At 44.6% G+C, this 24,652-nt stretch overlaps 1 protein-coding gene across 1 annotated transcript in view; it reads left to right on the top strand.

The window, feature by feature from the left end:
* Positions 1-3,232, top strand: part of LOC137096217 (uncharacterized) — a 30,579-nt gene extending 27,347 nt beyond the window's left edge. Inside the window, exon 8 of the mRNA XM_067464863.1 lies at positions 3,053-3,232. Coding sequence (XP_067320964.1) covers positions 3,053-3,232 — 180 coding nt within the window. The remainder of the gene's footprint in view (positions 1-3,052) is intronic.
* Positions 3,233-24,652: the final 21,420 nt, after the last annotated feature.

The raw sequence follows: 24,652 nt of genomic DNA, 5'->3' as shown, positions 1-24,652 counted from the left end.
TTTATAGCATGAAGCTGAATGCTGTGGAGGATGTGAAACTGTTTATTGATAACATTATGTGTTTGTTTAAGGATTTGGCTGCTAGAAAACTAGAGTTTTCTGAAGAGCATAAAGCTATGGTGTTACTTTCTGCTTTAAACAAAGGCTATGATACGCTTGTGGGTTCATTAGGTGTGCTGCCGGATGATCAACTTATGCCTAATCTGATTGTAAATAAATTTTTGGAATTTCAAAGCTGCCAAGAGATGAAAAAGAAAGACTTTTCTGGACTTGGTTCTTCCCAACAGTGTGGCTTGAGTATGTGCTGCAGTTAAAACTTGTTATTTCTGCAAGCGTCCAGGGCATTTTGCCAAATTTTGTCCGGCGAAAGATAAGGGGAGAAGAAAAACTTTTTTCAAGCCAGCAGCAGAAGATAAGGAAGCTCCGTGTCAAGGTTTTTCAAAGCAAAGATTAATGTTATTAGATAGGATAGACAGTAATCAGAATGGTCTCCATTTCATTGTGGATTCTGGGAGCTGTTTTCACATTGTAAATAGAGAAAATGTTTTGCTAGATGCTCATTCACCCAGTGTTAATCATGTATGTTTAGCTAATGGAAAAACTTTGGATGTTCAAATGCAGGGCTTTGTGTTTGTGAACAGTTTAAAGACAACACTTCCTGATGTTTTGTTTGTAAAGGAGTTAGAACACAATGTGTTAAGTGTTTCTCTGTTACTTAAACAGGGTAGTGAAAGCAATCAACTTGTGTGCAAGAAGAGTGGGGTTGCAACACAGTTGGTTGAAAAGAATGGTTTATGATTTTGACAATGTTGTAAATTGTTTAAAAAATGTTCCTCTGCATATGAATTGTGTACATGCATTCCATAGGACGATGGGACATCTGGGTTACAAAGCTTTAAAGAACACTGCGCTTTTATGTGGGTAAAAGCTGTCTAGCTGTGATAATTTTCTTGACTGTAATATTTGCAACAGAACAAAGTTGAAGAGCTGTTCTGTGGCCAGAAAAGGTTTTAGAAGGACTAGTGACATTCTTCAGTTAGTTCATTGTGATGTTGCAGGCCCAATGCCTTTGAGCTTGGGAGGGGCTAGATTTTTCCTGATACTTGTGGATGATTTTTCTAGATCTAATTTTGTTTATGTGTTAAAAGGAAAACATGAAGTTTTTGAAAAGTTTAAACAGTGGCTTAATCTGGTTGAATGGCAGTTCCCAAGTAAGCATGTGATGAAGGTGCAAACTGACAGGGGAACTGAGTTTGTTAATGAGAATATGGATAGGTTGTTCAAGGAACATGGTTTGATTCATCAAAGGAGTAATCCGCACAGTTTGGCAGAAAACAGGGTTGCAGAGAGGTGGTTAGCCCTCTTGGAGAGAATGATGAAGCGAATGCTTGAAGATGCTCAGATGAGTAGTGGTTTTTGGGTGGAGGCCATTAATACAGCTAGTTATGTTCTGAATCGTGTGTGGTCTTCCAGTGTTAATGATACCCCATACAGTCTGTTTTTTTGGGAAGAAGCCAGATTTAAAGTATCTTCGTGTGTTTGGTAGTTTTGCACATGTACTTGCGCCAGTGCAACAGCGTGCCAAGAGGAGTCAAGCTTGGCGAAAAATGAGGTTTTTAGGGTACGAAGCTTTTATTAAGGGATACTGGCTTTTGGGTCCTGACAGAAGAGTGGTTGTTTCAAGGAGTGTGAAATTTGACGTGCACTCAGGATGGGATAGAATTCATGCGAATGAAGAAGTGTTTTTGCACATGGGGAATCAGTTGGCCACAAACATGGAGAGTGTGAAAAGAGAGTTGATAGATGAAGAGGATCCATTGGAAGGTGGCAGTGATGTTTCTAAACAGATTAGTAAGAGAAAAAGGCATGAAAAAGGGGAAAGTTCTTCCAGTGAGGAAGATGAGTCTTTAGATAAAAGGAAGGTTGTAAAAAAAGAGGAAGTTGTGCCAGTGGTTAGGCGAAGTGAGAGAAAGAATAAGGGAGTACCACCTAAACGTTTTCAAGTTGGTCAGGTATCTGGACAGTGGACTGAAACTCTAAGTTATACTGAAGTTTTGGAAAGGTCTCCAAGTGAGCAAGAGTTGTGAAAAATAGCAATGAAGAAGGAGTTTAATTCGTTAAAGAGACTTAACGTGATGTCAGTGGTGGAGCCACCAAAAGACAGCAATGTGATTGGCTGTAGGTGGGTTTTTCGTAGAAAGGTAGGGGAAGATGGTAGTTTTGTTTACAAGGCTAGACTTGTTGCAAAGGGTTTTCAACAAAAGTTGTTTGAAGATTATGATGAAGTGTTTGCTCCTACGGTCAAATGTGAGACACTCAGGTTGGTTTTGTCAGTGGCTTGTACCAAACAGCTGGTGGTAAGACATTTTGATGTTGAAACTGCATATCTAAATGCGAACTTGGATGAGACAGTGTTTATGTCAAGAGTTCCTGGTTTTGAGGATGATTCTCTTACTGGTATATACAAATTGAACAAAGCTTTATACGGGTTAAAGCAGTCAGCCAGAAACTGGAACCATCATTTGCATGGATTATTGTGTGGTTTAGGTTTTGTAAGAAGTTCTCAAGATGCGTGTTTCTATACACGTGGTTCTGGTAAGGAACAGGTGTTATTGGTTGTGTTCGTAGATGATGTACTTGTGTTAGCACTTGTTGACGAAGTTCATAAAAGTCTGAGTAAAAAGTTGCATATCAAAGGTTTAGGAAATGTCAGCAAATATTTGGGCTTATGTGTAGTCAGGACAGAGCATGGAATTTTGCTAAGTCAGTGTGATGTTTCTATTGGAGAAGAGGAGACTGAGAGGAGATCTTAGAGCCAGGTTTCAGTATTTAAAAGGCCACATTGAGGAGAGAGATAGCTTCTTGCCTGGGACACCAGTGGAGTATTTTCACAGACATTTTTGAACAGAGGCTGGATGGCCATCTGTCAGGAAGCCTTGGATGGTGTCTTCCTGCCTGGATGAAAGAAGGGGGTTGGGCTGGGTGGCTCTACGATTCTATGAACCTGCCACCTCTTCCTCACCCAACTCTCTCTCCTTTGTGCCACCCCCAGGACAGGGCAGATGACCACTGCAGGGGGAACCTGGGGGTCCAGGCAGCGCTTCAGCGAAATGCGGCCAGAGTGGACCCTATGAGTAAGTGCCTCCTCCTCCTCCTCCTCCTCCTCCTCCATGCCATAAGAGCTACGTGGCAGTGCTATAAGTTGAACATCCCCTTATCTGGAATTCCATAACCCCAAATGCTCTCATACTATCCCCATTGGGGCCGAGAGAGTGTCACCCCCTTTGGTCTCTGGTGGCTCAGTGTAGTCAAACTTTGTTTCATGCCCAAAATACTGTGTATATAATGACTTCCAGGTGTGCATGGAACATTAATGAATTTAGTTTTCAGGATGGTCTGTTGGGTGAGTGGTCTTATTAACAAAAGGCTCTCTTCAGAAACGTACAGCAGTGTAACTTATTAGCAGCACTGTGACCCAGCACCAGTGGCCCAAAGTGACAAAAAGAACAAAAACACACAGGTCAATGTTATCTCTCCCTTAGGAGGCTTTTCTTTTTAGTAGAAGAATAGGGTAGCATTATTTACAATAACAAAGTTTCCATAACATGAATAAAGGTATTTATATTCTGTTCTGCTTCCATGCAGATAAACAGCTTCGCTCTCAAAGAGCCTCTTCTCACACTGAAGTTACACAGGAGCTTCACACAGTAGTTTTTTTTTTGCACACAGCAGCCTTCACACTGGAGCTTCACATACAATGGTCTTCAACGTGGGGCTTCTTTCACTGAAGCTTCTCACACCAGGCCTTCTCAAACTGAGGCCTATCTCCCACTGAGACGTTCTTACACTGAGGGCTCTCTCAGAGGTGAACTAACACTGAGGCCACCCAATCCTTAATAACACACTGAGGTCCTTCTTCCATAGAGACCTCTCACAGACTGAGGGGTACTAACACTGAGGCCATCTCATACTGAGGCCTACTGACACACTGAGGTCCTTTTTCCACAGAAACCTGTCACAGACTGAGGGGAACTAACACTGAGGCCATCTCATACTGAGGCCTACTAACACACTGAGGTCCTTCTTCCACAGAAATCTCTCACAGACTGAGGGGAACTAACACTGAGGCCTTCTCATACTGAGGCCTACTAACACACTGAGGCCATTCTTCCACAGAAACTTCTCACAGACTGAGGGGAACTAACACTGAGGCCATCTCATACTGAGGCCTACTGACACACTGAGGTCCTTTTCCCACAGAAACCTGTCACAGACTGAGGGGAACTAACACTGAGGCCATCTCATACTGAGGCCTACTAACACACTGAGGTCCTTCTTCCATAGAAATCTCTCACAGACTGGGGGGAACTAACACTGAGGCCTTCTCATACTGAGGCCTACTAACACACTGAGGCCCTTCTTCCACAGAAACTTCTCACAGACTGAGGGGAACTAATACTGAGGCCTTATCATACTGAGGCCTACAAACACATTGAGGTTCTTCTTTTACAGAGGCCCTTCTCAGACTGAGGGGAACTAACATTGAGGCCATCTCATACTGAGGCCTACAAACACACTGAGATCCTTCTTCTACAGAGGCCCCTCATAGACTGAGGGGAACGAACACTGAGGCCATTTCATATTGAGGCCTACTAACACACTTGAGGTCCTTCTTCCACGGAAACCTCTCTCAGACTGAGGGGAACTAACACTGAGGGCATCTCATACTGAGGCCTACTAACACACTGAGGTCCTTCTTCCCAATCCCAGCAACTACGGCTCCCAAATGACAAAGTCAAATTTTTGAGTGAAGTACATACATTGGGTTGTTGGGTGTCTTGTGTCCAAATGTGGTGTCAATTCGTCCAGTGGTTTTTGAGTTATGTTAATCCCACAAACGAACAGTACATTTTTATTTATATAGATATACAATTACAAGACAAAACACTCATCTTTCCACATTCTAATTAGCATTGCACAAACTCCTAATGCTACACAGTGTGAAACCAAAATAGGAAATTGGGGAGATGGAAGTGGGAGAAGGTCGAAAAGGAGGATTTCATGATCTAAAGAGAAGGAAGGAAGGAAGGAAGGAAGGAAGAAGAAAATGGCTGGAATAAAGAAAGATAAGAGGTGCCCAAAGAAGGACAAAGAAGCAGAGAATGAGAGAAAAAAGCTTGTGTGCACATGTTTAGAAACTTTGGAAACTTCAACTGAGTTGCATCACAGTCGTGTGGCACTATTTTCCTGTTGCACACCCAATACCTTTGTCTGGCCAAAACAAATCTTTTGAGTTGACCTCTTCACTGCTAGTGTCTGCTTGAAACGGAAATATTAGGGGTTTTGGGTTGCACTGAACCTCAACAATAGGTCTCCGAGTGTTGCTCCGAACTCTAACCGAATGTTTCTTCTCTCTTCTCCGCAGCTCCCCGGCCTACACAGGACAAAGGCCAGTAAGCCCAGGGTCTGCAAGCACCATCCTCCATGAAAAGCCCGGGACAAGGCTGAGCTTGTGTGCGTGCTCTCCATCCAGGCCGCAACAATAAAACCAACCCTTCTTCCTCAAAGAGTCCAAGCCCTTTCGTTTCTTCTGCCACCGCCTTCGTACTGCACTGCAAAGGATTCGTTACAGAGAACCAGTTAGAATCATAGAACCATACAATCGGAAGAGACCCCCTTCCAGGGCCATCCAACCCATCCCCATTCCTCCAGGCAGGAAGGCACCATCTGAGCCTTCCCAACAGATGGGCCTCCAGCCTATTTAAGAATATCCACTAAAACATGAGGAAGAACTTCCTGATGGCTAGCGTTGTTTGACTTCAGGATATGCTTCAGCCTGGGAGTCTGGTGGAATCTTTCTCTGGGGTTTTTTGAAACAGATGGACATCTATCAGGAGGGTTCGAATGATGTCTTTCTGCCTGGCAGAAAGTGGTTGGACTGGATGGCCTTTGGGGGGCTTTCCAACTCTAGGATTTTGTGATTCCGTTTGTTTCTTTCTCTTTTGTTCTCAGTGTCTTTTTGGAGATACATAAACTCTCATGCATATCATCCTCCAAATTCATCATGAACCATTGCAGCTTGCATTGAGATGCCTACCAGATGTCAATTTGTTTATCTGGCAGTGGGGTCTCCTTTTCTGGAGGTTTCTATGCAGAATCTGGATGACTTTCTGTTGTGACGGATTGGGTTGTGTTGAAGGGGTTTGGACCGGGTGGCCCTTGGGAGCCCCTTCCAGATCTAAGATTCTAGAGATTGTTGTTGTTCATTCGTTCAGTCGTCTCCGACTCTTCGTGACCTCATGGACCAGCCCACGCCAGAGCTCCCTGTCGGCCGTCACCACCCCCAGCTCCTTCAAGGTCAGTCCAGTCACTTCAAGGATGCCATCCATCCATCTTGCCCTTGGTCAGCCCCTCTTCCTTTTACCTTCCACCTTCTAGAGATATTGACTCTAAATTGGAGGTCTGGAGACCATGGATGATCCCTTTGAGGAGCATCTTAAAGAGCTGGTCTGGTTTTAGCCACAGAAGAGAAGATTGAGAGGAAACATGAGATGAGCCATGAATAAATATGTGAAAGGATGCCATGAGGAAAAGGGAGCAGGTTTGTCTTCTGTTGCCCTGGAAACTAGGACTCAATGGAGCCATAGGTTCAAATGACAAGATTCCATCTGAACATGAAGAAGAGCTTTCTGACTGTAAGAAGAGCTGTTCAGCAGTGGAACTCTCTGCCCCAGAGTGTGGTGGAAGCTCCTTCCTTAGAATAATGGAATAATAGAGTTGGAAGAGACCCCATGGCCCATCTAGTCCAACCTCATTCTGCCATGCAGGAAAAGCACAATCAAAGCATCCCTAACAGATGGCCATCCAACCTCTGTTTTAATTCCTTTACTACACTTTGAAGCAGAGAGTTCCACTGCTGAACAGCTTTTCTTACAGTTCTTCTTCATGTCCAGGTGGAATCTCCTTTCCTGTCATTGAACCCATGGCTCCATTGAGTCCTAGTCTCCAGTGTTGCAGAAAACAAGTCTGCTCCCTCTTTTTTATGACACCCCGTATCTAAACACGACTCCTCCCAACCTCCTTTTCTGTAGGCTAAACAGACCTAGATCTTTAAGCCACTCCTCAGAGGAATCCCTAACCCATGCCTCCAGACCTTTGATCCTTTTAGTTGCCCTCTGATGCACCCCTTCCAGTGTAGAGTCAATCTCTATTTTGAATTGTGGTGTCCAGGACGGGACACAGTGTGTTTCCACAGAAAGAGGTCTGGCCAAAGCCAAATAGAGAAGCACCAGGACTTCCCTCGATCATTATTATTATTTATTATTATTTGCGGTATTTGTATACCGTCCAGGGCAGTTCACAGTGTTGGCAACACTAGACTAAACACTAGACTTCTTTTGATGCAGATAAAAATCCCATTGGCTTTTTGAGTTGCTGCAACACTCTTGGCTCATGTCCAGCTTGTTTCCCATGATGAGTCCAAGCTCTTTTTCATATGGATAGTTGTCAAGCCAGGCACCACCCATTCTCTATCTTTGCTTTTCATTTTTCCTGCCTTGGAGGTTTTTAAACAGAGGCTGGATGGCCATCTTTTGGGGACGCTTTGATTGTGCTTGACAGGGGGTTGGACAAGATGGCCCATGTGGTCCCTTCCATCTCTTTTAAGCTTTTAAGCAGAGGCTGGATGGCCATCTGTCAGGGGTGATTTGAATGCAATATTCCTGCTTCTTGGCAGAATGGGGTTGGACTGGATGGCCCAGGAGGTCTCTTCCAACTCTTGGATTCTATGATTCTATGATTCTAGGATCAACAGCCAGGGCCACAGAGCCACAGAAATCCCAGTCTTCCTGTTTCTCCCCTGCCATGCTTCCTTTTGCCACCAGGTGGCAGCAGCAGATGGCCCTCTGGTCCCCAAAGCATCCTCACATGTCCTGGAGCTTTGGATGGCAAGTAAAGCTGGACCTCTGGCCAGAGAAACAAGGCTGTGTGTGTGTGTGTGTGTGTGAGAGAGAGACAGACAGACATAGAGACAGACACACACAGAGCTGTCTAAGGCCCCATCTACACTGCGATATATGGCAGTTTCATAATGCAATTTAACGGCATTGAACTGCATCGTATGAGTGTATGCTGCCTCCATACCATCCAGTTTAAATGTATTTAAAATGCATTATGAAACTGCATGGTATGGCTATGTAGATGGGGTCCAAGAAAGTTTGTGTTATGTGTAAATCAAGGGTGGGTTGCACATTTTGCAGACCGCATCTCTGTATACGAACCCACACGATGTCTTCGATCATCTGGAGAGGCCCTGCTCACGCTCCCACTTGTATCGCAAGCGCAATTGGTGGGGACGAGAGAGAGGGCCTTTTCAGTGGTGGCCCCTTGACTCTGGAACTCACTTCCTAAGAACATCAGGCAGGCCCCATCTTTGGCAGTCTTTAGGAGGAGCTTGAAGACGTGGTTGTTCCAGTGTGCCTTCCCAGAATAATGATCCCATAGCACTTTGTCCTCCGAAGCACTTTATATTGTTTTAGGTCTGCTTGTATGTTCCTACAAACTGCCCCATCACTTTTTTGCCCGTGTCCAGCATAATTTTTAATTTTAATTACATTTGGCCTACCCATAGATTTTAAAGTGTGTTGTCCTATTGATAATGCTTAAGTTATTGTTTTGTTGTTTTGTTGTTTTTAAATTGCTTGTGTTGCTGTTGTTATTGCTTGTATTGTTGCATTTTGGGTTTGGCTTCATGTACGCCGCACCGAGTCCCCTGGGGAGATGGTAGTGGGGTATAAATAAAGTATTATTATTATTATTATGATTATTATCTCCACTCTGCTCTGAAGCTGTTTCCCTCTGACCAGTCACAGACTCATTCTCCCAGACAGAACCATGATCCAAAATCCCCTCCTTTCCCACACTTGGAAAGTCCATCATTCCTCACAACCTCTGATTGAACAATCCCCTTGTCTTCAGCCTCTGGCTGAACCACAACATTCTCCATCTCTCCATGGGAACTCCGGATGGTGAACAACATAAAAGGCAAACATTCATTGCCAGAAAAATAAACAATAAATTAAGCCATACGGGGAAATAGTATAAAACGTCGATACAAATAAAAATGTAATGTTCATTTGTGGGATTAACATAACTCAAAAAGCACTGGACGAATTGACACCAAATTTGGACACAAGACACTAGGCCTGGGTAACAACGGAAAAATTTGTTTCTAAAATCGATTCGTTTTTTGGGGTTTTTTGCGTTTCGTTATTTAAAATAATTACAAAATTTTCCTTTTAAAAAGTTTGATATTTACGAAATTTCGTAAATGTGAAAAAAATTACAAAACAATAACGAATCGATTTCCGAAACAATAACGAATCGATTCGTTAATGGCGGACGCGACCGCGCAGTACGCTAAAAAACCTCCAAATGGGACAGGGGGAACTTCTGACGCTTAATTAAACCAAAAACAACCATAAAAACCCTTAGAAAACCAAAAACAACTATAAAACTTGCCCCAGACATGCAGAAATAATAACGAAACGAATACAATAACGAAATACAAAACATTTACGAAACGATTTAAAAATTCGTTTTTTGAAAAAATTGCTCCAGACTGGTTCGTTATCGTTTTGTAATTGAAAAATTAACAAATTTTTTAACGAATTACGAATTAACGAAATGAAACCGCCCAGCCCTACAAGACACCTATCAGGCCAACAAGTGACCATCACTCATAAAAAACTGAAAAACACAGCAGAAGAGACTTAAAAAGCCCAAACTCTCTCTCTCTCTCTCTCTCTCTCTCTCTCAATATATATATATATATATATATATATATATATATATATATATAATGTAATTTTCGTTTGTGGTATTCACGGAACTCAAAAACAACTGGGACAATTGGCATGAAATTCGAACACGATACACCTAACAACCCAATGTATGTCCATCATTAAAAAAATGATTTTGTCATTTGGGAGTGGTAGTTGCTGGGATTTATAGTTCACCTACAATCAAAGAGCATTCCGAACCCCACCAACTATGGAATTGAAACAAACTTGGCACACAGTTCTCCCATGACCAACAGAAAATTCTCAGAGAGTTTGGTGGGCATTGACCTTGAGTTTGGGAGTTGTAGTTCACCTACATCCAGAGAGCACTGTGGACTCAAACAATGATGGATCTGGACCAAACTCTACACAAATACTCAATATGCCCAAATGTGAACACTGGTGGAGTTTGGGGAAAATAGAATCTTGACATGTGGGAGTTGAAGTTACTGGGATTTATAGTTCACCTACAAGCACAGAGCATTCTGAACCTCACCAACAATAGAATTGGGCCAAACCTCCCAAACAGAACCTCCATGTGGGCCACAGCAACGTGTGGCAGGGGACGGCTAGTATATATATATATATATATATATATATATATATATATACACACACACACACACACACCCATCTGCAAAACCATACACACATATGCAAACACACATATATACACAAATATATATACACACTAATCACATATACACAGACTGGGCCACAGCAATGCTAGGCAGGAAGTGGCTAGTTAAATCATAAAAACAATCACAATAAAAGACCAATAATACACATTTCACAACATCAATAAAAACAAAGTTAAAAGCCATATCCATAGTCTGTTCCTTATTTGGTAAGGCCAGATCGTCAAACATTCAGCTCTCCTCTGCTTCCCACTTTCTTCCTTTGTCCTCAGCCTTAGTCATTTTCATCTCAAGAACAGAGAAGCATCCCAAGCTCTGAAGATCACCTGGGATGGAATCCCACGGGAGCATTGCAGCGCACCCAAATACCTGGGTGTCACTCTGGACCATGCTCTGACCTACAAGAAGCACTGCCTGAACATCAAGCAAAAAGTGGGTGCTAGAAACAATATCATACGAAAGCTGACTGGCACAACCTGGGGATCACAACCAAATACAGTGAAGACATCAGCCCTTGCGCTGTGCTACTCTGCTGCTGAGTACGCATGCCCAGTGTGGAATACATCTCACCACGCTCAAACAGTGGATGTGGCTCTTAATAAGACATGCTGCATTATCATGAAGTGTCTGCGCCTTACACCACTGGAGAAATTACACTGCTTAGCCGGTATTGCACCACCTGACATCCGCCAGGCAGTAGCAGCCAATAGTGAAAGGACCAAGGCAGAGACATCTCCAGCTCATCCCCTGTTTGGGTATCAGCCAGCACATCAATGACTTAAATCAAGAAACAGTTTTCTAAGATCTACAGAGACATTCGCTGGAACACCTCAGCAAGCGAGAGTCCAAAAGTGGCAGGCTCAAACCCAGAACCTCAACCAATGGCTGATAGCAAATGAGAGACTCCCTTCTGGGCACACAGAGGACTGGGCGACTTGGAAGGCGCTGAACAGACTGCGCTCTGGCACCATGAGATGCAGAGCCAACCTTCGGAAATGGGGCCACAAAGTGGAATCCTCGACATGCGAGTGTGGAAAGGAGCAAACCACTGACCACCTGCTGCAATGCAACCTGAGCCCTGCCACATGCACGATGGAGGACCTTCTTGCGGCCACACCAGAGGCACTCCAAGGGGCCAGATACTGGTCAAAGGACATTTAATCAACTACTAAACTCATAAATTTTGTATTTTGTCTGTTTGTTTGCTTTGTTCTGTTAGAAATGTAATATAATCGACAGGTTGCCCTGATACGACAAATAAATAAATAAGCCTTAGTCATTGTATTGTCGAAGGCTTTCATGGCCGGAATCCATGGAGGATGCTTGCCATAGATGCAGGCGAAACGTCAGGAGAAAAATTGCCTCCAGAACATGGCCATATAGCCCGGAAAAACCTACAACAACCACAGCCTTAGTCATATTGCTGCAATTGGGTCCAAAGTGCAAAAGTCGTTTGCATTTCATTAACTTCCCAGTCCGTGCAGGCAAAAGCAAGCTGCTGAAGCCTCTTCCGGCATGTGCAGTGTTGGACTACAACTCCCATCACTCCTCCCCTGTCCAAAGGTTGGAGAATGCCACCAGAGGAAGCGTATTCCCTCCAAAAGGAGCCACCTGGATCTGGGCTCTGCTTGAAGCTCATTGAGTTTTCCAGCAGCGAAAGCAATTCAGGGCCGATTTCAAAGAACTCCAGCTGATCAAAACAGAACGCTGACAATCCTCCGTTCATCTACAAAAACAATCATTATCTCAAAACTCGGGAAGGAACAATATGACACCGGCTTGAAAAAGAAAAAGAAGAAGCCACCTCCGTCTCCTGAAACGTGGCATTAAAATTCACAGCCCCAAACAAGACTCTCTGGGGAGAGGGAGGTAGAAAGCCCTTAAATCAAGGCACAGACGAGGGAAGAAATAGCATTCCTTACAATGAAAAAAGCAACTATCAATCAAGTGCTTCTATTTGCATATCGCAAGGTAGGCTCCCAACTCTTTTGCAATGACACTGTGTGGGTTTGCAGCAAGACGAGGGGCCTCTGAACATGCGCAGAGTGCATGCATATGGTTTCGAGGCTTCTGGGTGGCTCTGTGCCCTCCCTGCCCTACAGGATTTGCAAGCTCTGATGGTGGCCTTTCAATGGGCACTTCCTTCGAGGCTTTTCTTCCACTGGCATTGAAAGGAGGCAATCAAGCAAATGATCCAGATGCAGCTGCAAGATGGAAAGTAGGTCTTTCTTTCCCAAAAGCGAATACGAAGCAAAGGAATTCATTGCATTATCGCTCTGGGATGTGTAGAATCAGCATTATGCGGTTGGGTGGGATCCTAAAGGTCATCTAGCCCAACCCATGGCTATGAAAGGATCCACTCCCAAAAGGGTTATTCCTACACGAAAGAGAGTTGGACTATGACCTCCCTCAATATGTACACAATGCTCCTATTGCTACATATTATTATTATAATCATCATTATTATATTTATTTATAGCCCACTTTATTTCCCCAAAGGGGACTCAAAGCAGCTTTACATAGAATCATAGAATCAAAGAGTTGGAAGAGACCTCCTGGGCCATCATCCAGTCCAACCCCATTCTGCCAAGAAGCAGGAATATTGCATTCAAATCACCCCTGACAGATGGCCATCCAGCCTCTGCTTAAAAGCTTCCAAGGAAGGAGCCTCCACCACACTCCGGGGCAGAGAGTTCCACTGCTGAACGGCTCTCACAGTCAGGAAGTTCTTCCTCATGTTCAGATGGAATCTCCTCTCTTGTAGTTTGAAGCCATTGTTCCGCGTCCTAGTCTCCAGGGAAGCAGAAAGGAAGCTTGCTCCCTCCTCCCTGTGGCTTCCTCTCACATATTTATACATGGCCCTCATCATATCTCCTCTCAGCCTTCTCTTCTTCAGGCTAAACATGCCCAGTTCCCTAAGCCGCTCCTCATAGGGCTTGTTCTCCAGACCCTTGATCATTTTAGTCGCCCTCCTCTGGACACATTCCAGCTTAGAGTCAATATCTCTCTTGAATTGTGGTGCCCAGAATTGGACACAGTATTCCAGATGTGGTCTAACCAAAACAGAATAGAGGGGTAGCATTACTTCCTTAGATCTAGACACTAGGCTCCTCTTGATGCAGGCCAAAATCCCATTGGCTTTTTTTGCCGCCACATCACATTGTTGGCTCATGTTTAACTTGTTGTCCACGAGGACTCCAAGATCTTTTTCACACGTTGTTCTAGTCTCGAGCCAGGCATTGTCCCCCATTCTGTCTCTTTGCATTTCGTTTTTTCTGCCAAAGTGGAGTATCTTGCATTTGTCACTGTTGAACTTCATTTTGTTAGTTTTGGCCCATCATCTCTCTAATCTGTCAAGATCGTTTTGAATCCTGCTCCTGTCCTCTGGACTATTGGCTATCCCTCCCAATTTGGTGTCGTCTGCAATAAAAGCATTCGTATCCAATTGGTATCCAGTTTAAAATATACATATATACAAACATTAAAACTAATTCTGTTTAACACAAACAGTATTTAAAAATTCAGTTAAAATCTTAGAATCATATTGGCTTTTAAAAGCTGCAGCATCTCAAACAGACTTTTGTTGTTCATTCATTCAGTCGTCTCCGACTCTTCGTGACCTCATGGACCAGCCCACGCCAGAGCTCCCTGTCGGCTGTCACCACCCCCAGGGTCTCCTTCAAGGTCAGTCCAGTCCCTTCAAGGATGCCATCCATCCATCTTGCCCTTGGTCGGCCCCTCTTCCTTTTTCCTTCCACTTTCCCCAGCATCATTCCCTTCTCTAGGCTTTGCTGTCTCCTCATGACGTGGCCAAAGGACTTCCACTTTGTCTCTAGTCTCCTTCCCTCCAGTGAGCTTTAGTCGGGCTTTATTTCCTGGAGGATGGACTGGTTGGATCTTCTCGCAGTCCAAGGCACTCTCAGCACTTTCCTCCAAGACCACAGCTCAAAAGCATCTCTCTTCCTTTGCTCAGCCTTCCCTAAGGTCCAGCTCTCACATCCATAGGTGACCACAGGGAAGACCAAGGCTTTGACTAGGCAATGGATCTTGGTTGCCAGTCTGATGTCTCTACTCAAATAAAACAGACTTTATTTATATTTATTTATATGTTGGCTCATGTTCAACTTGTGGTCTTTTAAGGTTGGATCTACACTGTCATATAACCCAGTTTCAGAATGCCAGTTAACTGCATTGAATTGGGTTATATCAGTCTACAATCCCATATAACCTAGTTCCATGCAGTTAATAACCTGCATTCTTTAACATAAATACTTGCCAGGCACAGACCCTCCATATCCACGGTCCTAGTCTAAATTTATTTACTTACAGTATTTATATTCCATCCTTCTCACCCTGGAGGGGACTCAGAGCAGATTACAGAACACATATACGGCAAACATTCAATGTTGGTTATACAAGGGTTGAATGAAAAGTAATGCCTCCACTTTCGTTACTTGGGTTTGGATGGGAATATTTTAATAAATGAAATGCAGAAATAATCGTTAGAATGTGCTCTTTAACTACCACTATTCACTTTTCCACATGATCATAAAATCATAGAATCCTAGAATCCTTCTGATAGCCAAGCAAAGCAATAATGTGACCCACATGTTCTTGTGAAATGCTGATTATGCTTGAAATTTCTCTCTGAGTGATGCGACAATCATCCTGAATCAATCTGTCAACCTTTTGCTTGTGAAACTCAGTGGTTGCTGTCACAGGATGTCCAGCTTCTTGCTGTCACAGGATGTCGCGCAAGTCAGATGTTCCCATCTCAACATCTTTAAACTTACTTGCCCAACAACACACAGTACTCACATCAACACAATCACCATAAACAGCTTGCATTCTCTGACGAATCTCCTTTAGGGTTTCACCTTCTCCTGTCAATGACTGCACGTTGCTTAAGTCGCATTGACCGACCGTCTGTGCAGGGTTCCATACTTCGCACTTTAACAACACAACCGTTCAATGCTAAAGCTTCCTGCCAAAATGGAACTGTAGAGGAGAGTCTACTGAACAAGCCAGTACCTGCCACATACGTTGCTTAAGTCGCATCAACTGACTGTCTGTGCAGGGTTCCATACTTCGCACTTTAACAACACAACTGTTCAATGCTAAAGCTTCCTGCCAAAATGGAACTGTAGAGGAGAGTCTACTGAACTAGCCAGTACCTGCCACATACCAGTACTCCCATCTGTTGAGGAGTTATGAAGGTAGAGGCATTACTTTTCATTCAACCCTCGTTCAATCACAAGACAGACAACACAGATAGAGGTATATATAGGCTTTCCCATCTTTTTGGCATCTTGGAGGCTGTGCTCAGTTCTGGCCACAGGGGGTGCTATCGCTCTATCTTCTCTGCTAGAGAGCTCTTTTGTTCATAAATTTCCTCCTTTTTGATACAATTACCATGCTTAAATACTTCCCAATTTTTAAAGTGGTCCCTTATTTATCTACTCACATTGCTGTATTCAATCCGTTAGGTGGGGAGGGGGGAGCTGGGCTGAAGGTTAAGAGCTCACCCTGATCCGGGCTTCGAACTGTCAACCTTCCAGTTGGCAAGATTGATTGCAAATTGGTGATTAACCTGCTGTATTAAAGCAGATTAATCTAAATTTGACCACAAGTTTGTTACCGTCAGCAGAGGTTTTGTACAAGCTTGGAAGAAAACATGGACTCTGGAGTCATCTGGTTCAATTTTTTTTTCAATTTTTTACTTAGAGCAGTTCCAAAACACATCCATTACAGTAAGCGAGCAGACATGAAGTACACAGTACGCAGGGCAAAGGAAGTTGAAGTGTAAACAATACTGCTGCTGTTTGGCAGATACTAGACACTCCCTAATTTTCTCATAGTTCCACACAGAGAGTGTCTCAGGGTTACTCTCTCACAGCCTCTAATATAAACATACATCCTAGCAATACAATCTTGTGGCAACCATATTGCTACTGCATGAAATTACATTTAAACACATAACATACGTCAACATACACTGATAAAGTTGACCCCGGGTGCATGTACACTGTGGAATAAATGCAGTTTTGACACCACTTTTACTACCAATGTGCAATGCGATGGGATCCTGGTACTTGTAACACTACAACTCTCACAATTCCATAGCCATGGTAGTTAAAGCAGTGTCAAACCGCATTCATTCTGCAGCACAGATGCCCCACAAAAGAGGGAGCATTTGGTTTTTTATCCAAATCCTTTGGCAACTAGTGGGTTCATGCCAAAATTCGCCTTGCCCTTAAACTGGTTCAACTTTGTAAAACTGGTTTCGTTCTGTTCAATTTTTCCACGGTATTTAGCAGTATAAATTCTTTAGTAGGCTTTCAGTCTGTCTGCATTCTTCTATTACTTTCTTTTTGCGTTAAACTTTAAATTGTTAAGTGATTTCACTTGTCTGCTACTCCGAGATCCTAGGATCCAGGGCAGGATAGAAAGCCTTGAACGGAGCAAATAAGTGTCCAGGAAGACTGGCTAGACACCGTTATACACAATGCCAGAATTAAGGTTTGCTTTTGGAATATGGATACAGAGGACCAATGTCTTTGGACATCGAGAAAACCAAAGTGCTCTTCCAGCAGACACCAGCCAATCCCTCTCCAATGCCAGAAATACGACTTAATGGTGTAACGTTAGACAATGTTTACCATTTCCGCTACCTCCATAGAATCATAGAACCAAAGAGTTGGAAGAGACCTCATGGGCCATCCAGTCCAACCCCATTCTGCCAAGAAGCAGAAATATTGCATTCAAATCACCCCTGACAGATGGCCATCCAGCCTCTGCTTAAAAGCTTCCAAAGAAGGAGCCTCCACCACACTCCGGGGCAGAGAGTTCCACTGCTGAACGGCGTAAATAAGTGTCCAGGAAGACTGGCTAGACACCGTTATATGCAATGTCAGAATTAAGGTTTGCTTTTGGAATATGGATATAGAGGACCAATGTCATTGGACATCAAGAAAACCAAAGTGCTCTTCCAGCAGACACCAGCCAATCCCTCTCCAATGCCAGAAATACGACTTAATGGTGTAACGTAAGACAATGTTTACCATTTCCGCTACCTCCATAGAATCATAGAGCCAAAGAGTTGGAAGAGACCTCCTGGGCCATCCAGTCCAACCCCTTTCTGCCAAGAAGCGGGAATATTGCATTCAAATCACCCCTGACAGATGGCCATCCAGCCTCTGTTTAAAAGCTTCCAAAGAAGGAGCCTCCACCACACTCCGAGGCAGAGAGTTCCACTGCTGAACAGCTCTCACAGTCAGGAAGTTCTTCCTCATGTTCAGATGGAATCTCCTCTCTTGTAGTTTGAAGCCATTGTTCCGCGTCCTAGTCTCCAGGGAAGCAGAAAACAAGCTTGCTCCCTCCTCCTCCTTGCGGCTTCATCTCACATATTGATACATGGCTATCATATCTCCCCTCAGCCTTCTCTTCTTCAGGCTAAACATGCTCAGCTCCTTAAGCCGCTCCTCATAGGGCTTGTTCCCCAGACCCTTGATCATTTTGGTCACCCTCCTCTGGACACATTCCAGCTTGTCAATATCTCTCTCAAATTGTGGTGCCCAGAATTGGACACAATATTCCAGGTGTGGTCTAACCAAAGCAGAATAGAGCATGGGGAGCATGACTTCCCTAGATCTAGACACTAGGCTCTTCTTGATGCAGGACAAAATCCCATTGGCTTTTTTTTGCCACCACATGACATTGTTGGCTCATGTTTAACTTGTTGTCCACGAGGACTCCAAGATCTTTTTCACACGTCCTGCTCTCAAGCCAGGCATTGTCTCCCATTCTGTATCTTTGCATTCCGTATCTTGGCAGCGAGCTCTCCACAAAAGTTAAAATTGTCACTGAAATACAACACCTCCTGAGGTCTGTGAGTGCAGCATTTTTCCAAATGAAGCAGGGAGTGTTTGAGGACTGGGACATCCGTAGGGAGACCACGGTGCTTGTTTATAAAGCCATTGTCCTCCCAACCCTGTTCTACGCCTGTGAAACGTGGACTGTCTACAGACGTCACAAGCAACTCCTGGAACGATTCCATCAGCGCTGCCTCCAAAAAATCCTGCAAATCTCTTGGGAAGACAAGTGGACAAATGTCAGCGTGCTGCAAGAAGAAGCAAAGGCCACCAGCAGTTAAGTGATGGTCCTCCGCCATCAAATCCGCTGGACGGGCCACATTGTCCGAATGCCCGATCACCGTCTCCCAAAGCAGTTGCTCTACTCCGAACTCAAGAATGGAAAACAGAATGTTGGAGGACAGGAAAAGAGATTGAAAGACGGGCTCAAAGCCAACCTTAAAAACTATGGCAGAGACACCAAGAACTGGGAAGCCCTGGCCCTTGAGCACTCCAGTTGGAGGTCAGCTGTGACCAGCAGTGCTGTAGAATTTGAAGAGGCACAAACGGACGGTGAAAGAGAGAAACATACCAAGAAAAAGGCACATCAAGCCAACCCTGACCAGGACCGTCTTCCACTTGGAAACCGATGCCCTCGCTGCGGGAGAAGATGCAGCTCAAGAATAGGGTTCCACAGTCCCTTATGGACCCACCATGAAGACACTATACTTGGAAGACTATCCTACTCAGACAGCGAGGGATCGCCTAAGTAAGTGACGAGCAGGAGCCCAGAGTGTGATGCAGCAGCTTAAAGGGCCAATGCGATTATAGGCTGCAGCAATGGGAGTCTAGTGTTTAGAGGGAAGTCAAAACTCTCTTCTGATTTGCAATAACAAAGGGTGCATCTATACTGTGGAACTAATGCAGTTTGACACCACTTGAACTCAATGCTATGGAATCCTGGCATTTGTAGCTTTACGCAGCTTTTGGCCTTTTCTGCCAATGACTACCAAACTACATGTCCCATGAGGTTCTTGTGGGTTTTTTTGGGCTATAGAGCCATGTTCTAGAGCCATGTTCTAGATGCCCCTAGAACATGGCTCTATAGCCCGAAAAAACCCACAAGAACCTAGTGATTCCAGCCGTGAAAGCCTTCGACAATACATGTCCCATGATTCTATTGCATGCAGCCATGGCAATTAAAGTAGTGTCAAACTACATTTGTTCCACAGTGTAGATGTGCCCATAGAGCTTTGGCGGAGGGAGGAAGCTTTGTGCCCAAATTCAGCGTAATGTTGGGGTTTGGCTCTCCTTTAGTCTGGCCCACGCCCATCCCTTGCACAGCGCACGCTGCTCATTAATATTGATTGGGGCTGAATAATTCAGCCCCAATTAGGGATTCTGTGGTTCAAGTCCAGCTCATGTTGTTCTCCTTCGTCAGAACAAAGCGCACTCACTCTCCAAAGACCTTTCCAGTAATGTGCGGGGATGGGGAGGAAAGGAAGGAAGGAAAGAGTGAGTGTGTTTGAGAGAGAGTATATTTGCAGTAGAAGTGAGGAAGGGAAGGAAGAAAGGAAGGAAAGAGACAAGCACATTTCTGCAGTAGAAAACAACAGCAGCAGCAACAACAACAATAATAAACAACTTTATTTGTAAACCCCCCCCCCCCCTCCATCTCTACAGGAGGACTCTATAGGAAATTATGAAATGAAGAAGGGAAAGAAGGAAAGAAAGTATGAGAGAGAGAAACAAATAATTGTAGTAGAAGTGGGGAAGGGAAGCGAAGGAAGGAGGAGAAAGAATGAGAGAGGAACAAATAATTGCAATAGAAGTGAGGAAGGGAAGGGAAGGGAGGAAAGAAGGAAGGAAGGAAGGAAGGAAGGAAGGAAGGAAGGAAGGAAGGAAGGAAGGAAGGAAGGAGAAAATAAACAATTGCAGTAGAAAATGAGGAAGGGGTGGATGGATGGATGGCTGGATGGATGGGAGGGAGGGAGGAAGAAAGAAATGGGAAGAAAGAATGGGAAACAAATAATTGCAGTAGAAGTGAGGAAGGGAAGGGAAGTGAGGAAAGAAGGAAGGAAGGAAGGAAGGAAGGAAGGAAGGAAGGAAGGAAGGAAGGAAGGAAGGAGAAAAACAATTGCAGTAGACACGAGGAAGGGGTGGATGGATGGATGGATGGATGGATGGATGGATGGAAGGAAGGAAGGAAGGAAGGAAGAGAAATAATGAGAGAGAAACAAATAATTGCAGTAGAATTGATGAAGGGAAGGGAAAGAAGGGAGGAAGGAAGGAAGGAAGGAAGGAAGGAAGGAAGGAAGGAAGGAAGGAAGGAAAGAGAAACAAATAACTGCAGTAGAAGTGAGGAAGGAAAGGGAAGGGAAAGAAGGAAGGAAGGAGAAAAATAAACAATTGCAGTAGAAATGAGGAAAGGATGGAGGGAGGGAGGAAGGAAGAAATGGGGAGAAAGAATGAGAGAAAAACAAATAATTGCATTAGAAGTGAGGAAGGGAAGCGAGGAAGGAAGGAACGAAGGAACGAAGGAAAAATGAGAGAGAGAAACAACTTTAGTAGAAGTGAGGAAGGGAAGGGAAGGGAAGGGAAGGGAAGGGAAGGGAGGGAGGGAGGGAGGGAGGGAGGAAGGAAGGAAGGAAGGAAGGAAGGAAGGGGAGAAAGAATGAGAGAGAGAAACAAATAGCTGCAGTAGAAGGGAGGAAGGAAAGGGAAGGGAAAGAAGGAAGAAAGGAGATTCCATCTGAACATGAGGAAGAACTTCCTGACTGTGAGAGCCGTTCAGCAGTGGAACTCTCTGCCCCGGAGTGTGGTGGAGGCTCCTTCTTTGGAAGCTTTTAAGCAGAGGCTGGATGGCCATCTGTCAGGGGTGATTTGAATGCAATATTCCTGCTTCTTGGCAGAATGGGGTTGGACTGGATGATGACACATGAGGTCTCTTCCAACTCTAGGATTCTATGATTCTCTGATTCTATGATTCTATGAAGGAGAAAAATAAACAATTGCAGTAGACATGAGGAAGGGATGGATGGATGGATGGAAGGAAGGAAGAAATGGGGAGAAAGAATGAGAGAGAAACAAATAATTGCAGTAGAAGTGAGGAAGGGAGGGGAAAGAAGGAAGGAAGGAAGGAAGGAAGGAAGGAAGGAAGGAAGGAAGGAAGAAATCGGGAGAAAGAACAAGAGAGAAACAAATAATTGCAGTAGAAGTGAGGAAGGGAGGGGAAGGAAGGAAGGGAAGGGAAGGGAAGGGAAGGGAAGGGAAGGGAGGGAGGAAGGAAGGAAGGAAGGAAGGAAGGAAGGAAGGAAGGAAGGAAGAAATGGGGAGAAGGAATGAGAGAGAAACAAATAATTGCAGTAGAAGTGAGGAAGGGAAGGGAAGGGAGGAAAGAAGGAAGGAAGGAAGGAAGGAAGGAAGGAAGGAAGGAAGGAAGGAAGGAAGGAAGGAAGGAAGGAAGGAGAAAATAAACAATTACAGTAGAAAATGAGGAAGGGATGGATGGATGGATGGCTGGATGGATGGGAGGGAGGAAGAAAGAAATGGGAAGAAAGAATGGGAAACAAATAATTGCAGTAGAAGTGAGGAAGGGAAGGGAAGGGAGGAAAGAAGGAAGGAAGGAAGGAAGGAAGGAAGGAAGGAAGGAAGGAGAAAATAAACAATTGCAGTAGAAAATGAGGAAGGGATGGATGGATGGAAGGGAGGGAGGGAGGAAGGAAGGAAGGAAGGAAGGAAGGAAGGAAGGAAGGAAGGAAGGAAGAAATGGGGAGAAAGAATGAGAGAGAAAAATAATTGCAGTAGAAGTGAGTGAGGGAGGGAGGGAGGGAGGGAGGGAGGGAGGGAGGGAGGGATGAAAGAAAGGATGAGAGAGAAACAAATAATTGCAGCAGAAGTGAGGAAGGTAAGGGAAGGGAAAAAAGGAAGGAAGGAAGGATAAAAATAAACATTTGCAGTAGAAATGAGGAAGGGATGGATGGAAGGAAGAAAGAAATGGGGAGAAAGAACGAGAGAGAAACAAATAATTGCAGTAGAAGTGAGGAAGGGAGGGGAAGGGAGGAAGGAAGGAAGGAGAGAAAGAATGAGAGAAACAAATAACTGCAGTAGAAATGAGGAAGGGAAGGGAAAGAAGGAAGGAAGGAATGAAGGAAGGAAGGAAAGAAGGAAGGAAAGAAGGAGAGAAAGAAGGAGAGAGAGAAATAGAAGATTCTCTGTGCCAAGTTTTGTCCAGGTCTGTCATTTGTGGGGGGTCTCATTGGTTCATGGAAGTCAGAGCTGAATCGGTTGAAGGTACTGCAAATCCCACCATCCGTTGTCCACACTCCCCTAGATGTGATTAATCACTATGCTTTACTTATGTTCAATTAGTAACAATGAAAATACATCCTATCAGGGATTTACATTACGATTCATAACAGTAGCAAAATGACAGTTGTGAAGTAGCAACGAATGTAATGTTATGGTTGGGGCTCACCACAACATGAAGAACTGGATCAAGGGGTCACAGGATTAGGAAGGTTGGGAACCACCGCACTAGAGCATGATAGTGACAAGGCAAAGGAAATGGGGTTTTAATGCAAACCAACCAAAGCAACAGGATTGGGACGGAGAGTGCAGGTGGAAGCCATCCCTTCGAACCTTTCTTCTGCGCTGCACCTTTGGGCCTCTCTAAGTGCGGCTTGGAGAGAGCAAAGCGGTTGTCTTGAAGCCGTTGTTAAAAGGTTCTCTCTGCACTCCACTTCCAGGCAAAAGGAGGCCTCGTCCGGCCTCCTGCAGGCAAACGCCCTGCGCTTCGTGAATAATTGCTGGACCGCAAAGTCCAAAACTGTGTAGCAAGAGGAGTGTTTCTCTGGGGATCTTCCTTACATAAGACTACGGTAGACCTGGAAAAGCAGGGGGGTTTTGGACTGTGCTTTCCTCAACATGGCTGCTGGGAGTTGTAGTACTTGAAGAAGCTTGTTCCGATGAAGCTCATGCACACCTGGAAAAGCAAAAGGAAGACTCAGTGTCAATGGTACTGCAATGTCATCTAGAAGGAAGTTCTCCTGGATTCATCGTTGAGCTGGAACCCCAAGTTTCAGCGGTGGCCAGGGGAGCTTTTGCACAACTAAAACTATGTGCCAGCTGTGCCCGTATCTTGGGAGGTTTGATTTGACCACGGTGGTCCACGCTCTTGTTACATCCCGAATAGACTACTGCAATGCGCTCTATGTGGGGTTGCTTCTGAAGACTGCTCGGAAGCTCTAACTAGTCCAATGGTCGGTAGCCAGGTTACTTACAGAGAGCACACAACGCCCTTGTTACACCAGCTCTACTGGCTGCCTATTAGCTTCCAAGCACAATTCAAAGTGCTGGTTTTGACCTATAAAGCCCTAAATGGCTCTGGCCTACATGACCTGTCCGAACGTGTCTCTCCCTATTGTACAGGATCACGGGTTTAGGGTGCAGGGTCCCTTTTGGAAGAAGTCCACAGAGTCCAATAGGTTCAGGTAAGACGCCGTTTATTCAAGCTGATCAGCATGAGGCAAACAGACAGCACTGGGGGACCTGGTGGTGCCTGGGTTATTTGGGAAAGACATTGTTTGTCTGTGCTCCAGTTTTAGTCTAGATCCAATGTCATCTGGGTTCAGTGGGTATGAGTGAACTACAACTCCCATATGCAAGTCCCATCGTCCATGTCCCATTCTCTTCCAAACTGCACCAGGATGTGTCATGGGGGCTCTGTGTGCCAATTTGGTCTTGATCAGTCATTGGTGTGGGTCGCAGTGGTCTCAGGAAGTGAGTGAAGGTACTTCAAGTCCCACCATCCATGGTCCATCATCCCACAAACCAGACCAGGATGTAGAGTGGGCATGGGGGCTCTGTGTGCCAATTTTGGTCTTTATCAGTCATTGGATGTGGGTTGCAGTGGTCTCAGGAAGTGAGTGAAGGTACTGCAAGTCCCATAATCCATGGTCCACCCTCCTCCAAACTGCACCAGGATGTAGAGTGGTTCATGGGGGCTCTGTTTGCCAAGTTTGGTCTTTATTGGTAATTGATGAGGGTCGTAGTGGTCTCAGAAGTAAATAAAGATACTGCAAGTCCCATCATCCATGGTCTACCCTCCTCCAAACTGCACCAGGATGTAGAGTGGGTCATGGGGGCTTTGTGTATCAAGTTTGGTGTTTATTGATCATTCGATGAGGGTTGCAGTGGTCTCAGGAAGTGAGTGAAGGTACTGCAAATCCCATAATCCATGGTCCATCCTCACCCAAACCACACCAGGACTTTAAGTGGGTCATGAGGGGGTCTGTGTGCCAAGTGTGGTCCTGGTCTATGATTT

This window comes from Anolis sagrei, chromosome 2, assembly GCF_037176765.1.
Source record: "Anolis sagrei isolate rAnoSag1 chromosome 2, rAnoSag1.mat, whole genome shotgun sequence".
Lineage (NCBI taxonomy): Eukaryota > Metazoa > Chordata > Lepidosauria > Squamata > Dactyloidae > Anolis > Anolis sagrei.
Note: the sequence above shows the minus strand (reverse complement) of the source record. Positions and strands in the feature narration are given on the sequence as shown.